This window comes from Thamnophis elegans, chromosome Z, assembly GCF_009769535.1.
Source record: "Thamnophis elegans isolate rThaEle1 chromosome Z, rThaEle1.pri, whole genome shotgun sequence".
Lineage (NCBI taxonomy): Eukaryota > Metazoa > Chordata > Lepidosauria > Squamata > Colubridae > Thamnophis > Thamnophis elegans.
Window position 1 is genome coordinate 44490427 of NC_045558.1, and position 8784 is coordinate 44499210.

Sequence of the window (8784 nt, forward strand, 5' to 3'; positions counted from 1 at the left end):
ATGAAAGCTTCCATTTAATAGAAGCCGGGAAGGATGAAGACTAACTTTTCTGAGAAGTGATAAGGTACTGCAAAGCTATCTTACATTTAAAAAAGTAGAAGTAACAGCTGCTGCATTAACAGTAACAGAGTTAAGAGAGAAATTAAGTACTTTTTCAGTCTTTAGCAAAAATCATCAATAGATTTTAATGATTTAATCACAGAAGTTAAAATATTAACAGATTTTCTTATTTAGTGGTGGAATATGCTTGCTTCATGCTTCTCTATCTGCTTAACTATAGGACTTTTTTCCTTGTAAGTTCTGGCTGAATATAAAATCTAAAGTGAGCTTTTTTAAAATAAAAATTGAAACATACGATTATAATGCAAAATTGTTCCCATTTGTCATCTGGAGTGACTTTGATTCGCTCAAAAGGAAATAAGTGTGACAAAATTAGTGCAGCTGCTTCTCTGCATTTATCATCTAATTCAGTATATTTTTATGGACAAAAATTTCATTTGTTTCCGAAGGCATCTATGCGTTGAATAGTGGAATCTATTTTTAAAATATAACATTTCATGCTATTTATCTTTCTATTCCACCATATAACCTTATTTCAGTTTTTAAAAAATACTTCCATTTTAACCTTTTTTCAAGATTATTCTGCTACTGTTGCAGAGCTTTTGAGAATGGTTAGTACACATAATTTACTTTGTACATATTATTATTATATTGTTTGTAACTAGCTTAATTTGAATAATTTTTCCTCGATATTTACAATCCATCTATACTTAAGTTTTTGTTTCCTATAATATGGGATCTGCTATGTAGAAATGGGAACTTTCTAAATAGTTCTAAGATTGCTGCATGTTTTATAAGCACATGCTCATTGATACTGCAATATGATCAATTTGAAAGAGACATGGTGGTATTCAATTTTTGGATTGGAGGGATGTGCAAAATGTTCTGAGCTTGAAATGTTCTAAGCTCAAACATTTGATGATAAAGCATTTTGTTTTGATTTTAGGACAATAATGGAGTATTATTTTGAGTGTTTTAGTATTCCACAATTAACTTCCAGTGCAGTTATACCCTTCAGGTCATTAAGATTTAGAAAGTACATTGGTCAATAAACAATTATATTCTTTTTGCTTGTCTGTTGAGCTTTGTAGATAGGCTGCCAATTGTAGAGAAGCTAGTAACTAGCAAAGTGCATTTTTATAGTTGTGCTGTTTATAAATTTTGTTCAAAATAATACATTACTATTAATTGAGTGATGTGATTTTGCAGAAGACTGCAAAAAGTTTGCTTAGCTGTTGCTTTTGTTGCTTGCAATTGGAATTTAGAATATTTAAATCATTCCTTGGTCACTTTCTCTGTAGATTGACTGGTGGGAGCACTCTGCAGAAATTCCCATTTTTGTAAAAAGTGAAGGGGCAGGAAGCATTGTTTCCTATAATGAAACACTTAACGTTTTGAATTTTGTTCCAACATAGCCCATAGAAATAGTGTTTTAAAAGATTCTGAATATGATTCTGTTTCCTGTAGGGAACAAAACATAATTGATGAAATTTGGTTTATTTTGTCATTTTACTGATTAATGAACTCTTTCTTTCCTGGTAGCTTTTTGTTTTGCTGGGTCAACATAGACAACTGAAAGCCATTCATTTGGAAATTGAAAGCAAAACAGGCCCATAGAAGCTGTATAAACCAACACAGAATTTGTTCTGCTTGTGTCATAATTATCGATGATTCAAATCTAATTGCTTAGAAATGTTAGATAAAATTAGACAAAATTATGGTTTTGCATACCTGTGATAGAATTTTAAAAATAATTTAAAAATTTATTAATACTAGTATTAACATCATTTAAAATTAAGTTAAACTACTGGGAACAGGTAGATCATAAATTGTACTTTTATATATTGATTCATTTAGTAGTTCTTAAACTACAAGTAATGTATTTAATATTTACAGTCTATTCATGATTATGGCTAGTTCTGAAGAGTTTTGATTTAACTCTTGTGAGCAATTTCAAAATCATTTTTTGCAGAAAATATTCACAAGTGCAGACTTGTCTATGAAAAGTGCATTGTAAAACATTATGAAAGTTGTTAATGTTGGTGTCTTCAAAAGAAAAAAATGGCTTGGCTGATAATAGTGTGTAGCATGCTCTAGAATACCTGTGGAAAGGTACATTTAGATTCATATTCTTAACTGATCTACAAGATCTTCCTTATATTGACTAAGTAGGACATTTCATTCTCCTATGCAAGAGTGTCAGGAACTACAATTATAAGAAATTTGGTAAAGAAAAAGATTGTTTACCAGCAAACATGGACTGTGTAACACGTAAAATATTTCTTTGTGACCATGGATCATGTAATACTTAAAATATTTCTTTCTGATCTGGAAAGAAGTTTGCCATAGTCTAGTCAGACTAATGCACAAATAGAAGCCCCTAACCATATCTCCTCTTTCCAGTTCACCAAGAAGTCTATCTCTGACTATCTTTTCCTATGTGCCAAAAGCAGTGGTTTTTATTTTACTTGTGCAAACTCAGTTTATCTAATATGCTTGCTTTCTTCTTAGGGAAACTCCTTCACTACAACCGGCTATTCTGTATTGAATTAGGAATGAATATACAGCATATGCATGCATACCAATGCACTGGGTCACTGGTTGTTTTTCCTGAGCTACTACAATGATAAAATGCTGTGTCTTAAAAAAAAAACATAGATCCATTAAGCATCTTCAAATCCAATATTACTATCAGTTGCAGCCATCTCCATCTTCTGTGTTAAAGCCAGTATCTTTCAATCTTACTGAGAATTTGTATCATGGGTACATGAAAGAATTTAAGGAGCAGAATGACATATTATTTCCATAGTCCAAATTTTAGGCATCACTTATTTCAAGATATTTCTGAACTGTGGCAATATTTGGTATATTATTGGTCAAGCTAAATTATTCTGCTATGAAAGTGAGCTACCAGCTGTTGTCCCATATCAATCTAAAATTGTATAGCCAATTATTTGCTAATTCCCCAGCATTTGGAAATAACTTGGTTTACTAATAATAGAAGTGAACAAGTCTCAGATGAAATAACGATGTTTTTGTTCACTGTATTTAATAGTTAGATTGCAATGCTTTGCAGATTAAATTCAAAATGCAATTCACCAGGTTAATTTCAGCAAATGCAAATTTGATTTATGACTGCAGCAATGAAGTAAAATAAATAAATAATGCATTACTGAATTTTATGGAAATGATTCTGATAAAGTATATAATTTATTTATTCTACAGTGTTTTAAATTAACATTCTTTGTTTTTATGGGAAAATAAAACAAAGCAGTTTTATTTTGACAAATTAAGGAATGCAATTAAAGTAAAAGTTCTATTGATAAATATCTCTTACACAACAAACTAAAACTGCCAAATATAACTTTCTGTGATTCTGATTTTTCCATTTTAATTATCCAATTATTTGACTCAGGAAAAAGTATTTTTAAAAAATTTCTATAAATATCTATTGATCAAAATGTCATTGGTTTTTATTATTCTTAGGAGTTTCTGTGATTGATTACATTGTCCTAACTGTGTCTCTCAAGACGGGTTACATTTTCTACCTTCTCCATTTCAGAAACTTTGCAGAACTTAATCATTTTTAGCAATTGTTAAGTAAAGTCAATCATTCCAGTCTTCAAATATATTTATTTTCTTAGAGGTATGATTTTGGTCCATTAATTATATATATGATATGTAAGCTGAATTTTCCCAATATATGAGATTTCCCCAATATATGAGATATGTGAGATTCTAGACAGAACAGTTGAGAATACAGTATTCAAAAGCTTTCAGATGTGTGGTATGCTTTGGTGGGTGACTGTCCAGTTTCTGAAAAATGACTCTGGGCACTTTGGAATTTTCAGTTGAATACACATTGTTTTAATTTCATCATTGAAAAAACAAGTTGTACAGTGTATGATAATTATAATTGCTGGATCACGAGCAATAATAAATTTCTCATGGTTTCCATGGATTCTTGGATTCCACTCAAAATACAAAAGTTTGCTTTTGCCAAAAGTTGTTTGGTGGGAAAGATTCTTGTCTTTTTAAAATATGTATTTGACCACTTGGATACAGAGCAGTCCAGCCGTATTATCTTCAAGGGTTTTAGCTGAAAGTGATCTGTTTTTCATCTTTGTGAAGGGGTGGGGGGCTTTTGTAGGATAAATCAAGGCTGAAGAGTGGACTTAATATTGATAAATGAAACTCCTTTTGTTCTTAACAGGGCCAAGCTGATCTTCTCAAGTATGCTAAAAATGAGGCATTGGAGAACCTAAAGCAAATCCACGATGCTGCTGTTTCATGTGGATTGAATAAACCAGTATCATCTGCAAATGTTGACTCTTCAAAGCCTTGACGAAGCTTAGAAGCAACACCTGAATAGATAACAGAAAGAAACTGAGAATGACAAAAATTCTCATTCCTTTGGAGTTTATAACTCTGTAACTGTTGTAGTTGCACAAGACATTTTTCTTTGCACTTACTATTTTTTGTGGGAGGGGGAGGGAGGAATCCTAGAGTTTTAAAAGCACAACTGGAGAAACTAATTACAATTTCTGAAAACTGTGAATGTATGTAGCAACTCTATAGATGAAGGCAATTGAATTTTTTTCATGGAAATAATATTGCTGGCTAAAGCATCCTTTATACATGTTAAATGCCATAATTCAAGAATTATATGCAGAAAATACTATTGTTATTAAAAGAGAAACAAATTGGGTTTCTAAATTTGTTATAATGGCAAGGGAAAGGAACTTTTGTCATTGCTCAGAAAAGTGCCTTGATCTGGGGGGGGGGGATCTAGTTATGTTGTATATACTTTCCTTGGTTTAGGGTAGTTTGGACAATTAAACCATTGCTGATACATGATTTTTAAAAATTGGATAGGAAAACTATGGAAGGGTACACATTTTACTGAATTGTGTAATTGAAGACATTTTACAGAATTGTGTGATTAAGAAACTTGGCAGTGTTCAGGTAGGAAAGTGCTATTGTTTGGGGTTTCTTTTGTTGTTGAGCCATAAATAAAAGGGGAATGTAAACACAACATGCTTACTTCGGCATAGTGCACTAAGGGAGAGCCATTGCATATAAAAACATGCAATTAATCTGCCATTAAATGCCCGAGTAAGGCACATACCTGTTTCCACCCAAGAACATCTGTAGATGTCTAAAGCTAATATAAAAGTGACCAAATTGTAAACAAAATTTTGTAAATAGTTTTTCTTATTATTTTGTGGATGTGAGGTATTCACATTAAAATGTTTTATGATACAGTTCCCGTATTAGTTTCCTAATCTGATTCCTTGCTGGTCTCGGGTTTTAATAAAGTTTTAACCTCTGGGTCCATTAGCATAGCTATTTAGTACTTTTAACACAAACATATTGCTGTGATTTATTTTAAGAAGTTCATACTCAATGTAATATGAAGATACAAACCGAAGATCTGCCTTCTGAAAGTTTATGCTATAAGCAATTATATGTGCTTCAAAATAATAAACTGCAATTTAATTGAAGCACATTTAATTAAAACGTTAGAGATTTAAACAGTTTTTAACATTTTGTTCAAACAGTATAGCACTATAGCACTTAGACTTGCTTACCGCTTCACAGTGCTTTACAATCCTCTGTAAGTGATTTACAGAGTCAGCATAATGCCCCCAACAATCTGGGTCCTCATTTTACCGACTTTGGAAGAATGGAAGGCTGAGTCAGCCCTGAGCCCGGTGAGATCCGAACTGCCAAATTGTAGGCAGCCATCAGTCAGCAGAAGTAGCCTGCAGAATAGCATTCTAACCACTGCACCACCGTAGCTCTTAGTATAATTTCGTGACATTATCCCAACCATTTTGATCCCTATTTATAAGAGAGACTCCTTATTCATAATGCTACATCTTAACTATTAATCCTTTGTTCTTTACACAGTCAGTGTACCTCTAGCTTGTCCCTAGGTGGAAAAAAAAATTTGGTTTAATGATGAAGGCGCCTGACTAGAAAACTAGAACTGAGTTCAAGAGCCATCTTAGCCATGAAAGCTTACTGGATGACGGTGGGCTAATCACTTACTCTCAGTCCAACTTACCTCACAGGTCATTGTAGGGAAAATAGGAGGAAGTGTGTTGGATAGTTCATCACCTTGAATTATTTATAAAAATAATAAAGGTATACTAATTAAGGAATCATACAAGCAGTCCATTAATTAGTGTTAAATATCAAGTTTGATTCTATTGCGTATTGTTATCTACTTGTACACATTCCTATTACTATCTCTGGACATAAACTATAACCAAACTATACGTTGTTTCTCTCGAAAACTATAAAAAAAGACCACAGGCTCTAGAAGAGAATGGGATACTTGCTAGTGTCGAACTTGTTGAAAATGCAGTTGGTTTCTATTCTCTAGATTATTTTCTGAAAGAATGTCCTCAGCTAAGTTTTTATCTTTTTCCACAAAGGAGATTTTGAAACTTAATTCATACAAAGTAATCCAAAGATTTGGTGACGCAAAAAAGAAATGGAATAAGTGAAAAGCCATTGAGCTTCGTACATTTTCCCCAATTGTATATAGGTTGCTGTTAACTCCCTAAGCTAATCACAGCACAAGACAGGAAATTTAGACTGTAATACAGGGAGGCCCTTTGAACATGCTGATATTTGTTTATGAGTGTGCAAGTATCCATTTGTTCTATGAAAATCTTCAAACAACAAGAAGTCAACTTAAGTGGAGCAGCAAATGGAGGTCATCATTATTATTTTTTAGACTGCTTTACTGTCCTAAATAATATAAAGATGACTGGGAGCTACCAAAGTAAAAGATGATCTTAGTGTAATTCATTATACCGTATTTTTCGGAGTATAAAATGCATCTTCCCGAAAAAGAGCATGGAAGTGTTGGTGCGTCTTGTACACCGAGTACAGCCATTTTTGGCCTCCCAAAGCCCCCCCCCCCCCCCCCGCAGCCCATTTTTTGTGAAAAACGGGCCATTTTTTGCAAAAATGGGGGTGTTTTTTCCTTCCCCTACCCCCCAGAAGCACTCTGCAGGCTTCAGCAGGGTTGGAGGAAGGGAAAAATGCCCCCGTTTTGGTGAAAAACGGTCCATTCTTTGCAAAAATGAGACATTTTTGCCCTCCCCAAGCCCGGGTGAAGCCTGCAGAGTGCTCCTGGGGGCTGGGGGGGGGACGACAAAAAACTCTTTTCTCTTATTTACCTCTTTGAAATCTTGGTGCGTTTATACACTGGTGCGTCTTATAGTCCGAAAAATACAGTATGTAGGTTTATCAGCTGGCACCTTCTATTAAAGTATTCTGCTCTTTACAACTCAGTTTCAGTGAAAAAAAAGGGTTTATTTCAATATTGATTTACTGCTAAAGCAAATGCAATATTTATTTCCAATAGAGACAACTCAATCTGTCGCTTTAAATAAATTGCTTTATAAAGGTAGCCTTTAAATTATTATGTTGATTGAAATGTTTGTTAAATGATGTGATCATAAAGCTTGACTACATTGCACATAGCAATCTTGACACGACTTATTGCTGTCATTATTCAAATCCCATCAGTCTTTAGCTGAAGACCCACCCCAATCTAAGCAATTCACAGCTTATTCTTTCCCAGTTCTGAGCTTTAGTTCTTCCAAGGAAAGGGAAGAACTCAAACTCTCTATCTTCCCCTTCCTCTATGTTCCCCTTCCCCCAAATTCTACCCTTTTGGTCCTGCACTTTCCTAATAGGTAAGCAAGTAGCACCAAAAGTACATGGCTCCGGGGTCGCTTGCCATGCTGTTGAACTGTAAGAAGCTTTTGAGCTGCAGTGTGAAGCAGCCCAGATGCAATCACTCTCACCGCCTTACACTTTCAGGTGATCTGACTTGCCTCTTCTTATTCCTGCTGCTGATAAGTTATGCCTGGCCTTTCATGATGCAACTGCTGGCCACGTGAAGTCTTCTTCCCCATGTCTTGTAAGGAAATAACTGAGTAACCTCAGAAAAGTTTGGGTGACCAACAGCTGCCTCATTAAGGGCCATGCTGCGCATGCTTAGTCAGCAGTAGGAGCAAGAACATGGCAATGATGGAGGCATTGCAGTGCAGGAAGGCCAAAGGACAGACATGGAAGGAAAATAGATGGGAGAATTGTTCAGCAAATTTATAATACACCCATCTCATGATCCAGGGGCATTTGAACTCATCCAAAATGAGTTCAAGTGCCCCTGCATTTCTAAGTCTAATTGGGTTGCCATTTTCTATCATGACTGGGGAAGGGATGTTCTGAACAGTTGCAATTTTGAGACTATGTATACCATTTGTTCAGCATCAGCATAACAATGATTGGGCAAATGGTCATAACTTGAGGGCTACCTGTACTTTTCCTTTTAAGCATGACACTTTGTTTGTAATGCTATACTTTTTCAGATTCTTTTAATAATTATGAAGAGCTTAAGCCAATCTGAATATCACTACCAAAAAAACTCCAGTACTTAGTTGGTTTTGATTTCTTCAGGACAGAAATTACTTGGCTAAGAGCATGTGAAGAATATAATGTAATCATTTCCTTTAGTGGTGCAATTCCAAGTGCAGGGCCTTTTGAATTACATGATATTTGTAGATCAGCAGTTGAAAGTCTATTGTTGAGAATAACCACAAAGGCTTTTGAGAGAGCTTTAAAATATTCTTAAAAATGCATAGTAGCAGTCTTTATGTTATTGAGCCTTTTTTCATTGGCCGAAGCAGCCATTAAAAA

The 8784-nt window shown here is 34.4% G+C and overlaps 1 protein-coding gene across 2 annotated transcripts in view; it reads left to right on the forward strand.

The window, feature by feature from the left end:
• PLCL2 (phospholipase C like 2) overlaps positions 1–5327 on the forward strand; it is a 99759-nt gene extending 94432 nt beyond the window's left edge. The window contains exon 8 of one of the 2 annotated variants that reach the window (XM_032237320.1): positions 4274–5327. In XM_032237320.1, the coding sequence (XP_032093211.1) occupies positions 4274–4405 (132 nt within the window). In that variant the 3' untranslated portion in view covers positions 4406–5327. The remainder of the gene's footprint in view (positions 1–4273) is intronic. The other variant, XM_032237321.1, reaches the window with a different exon arrangement.
• The last annotated feature ends 3457 nt before the right edge of the window (positions 5328–8784 follow it).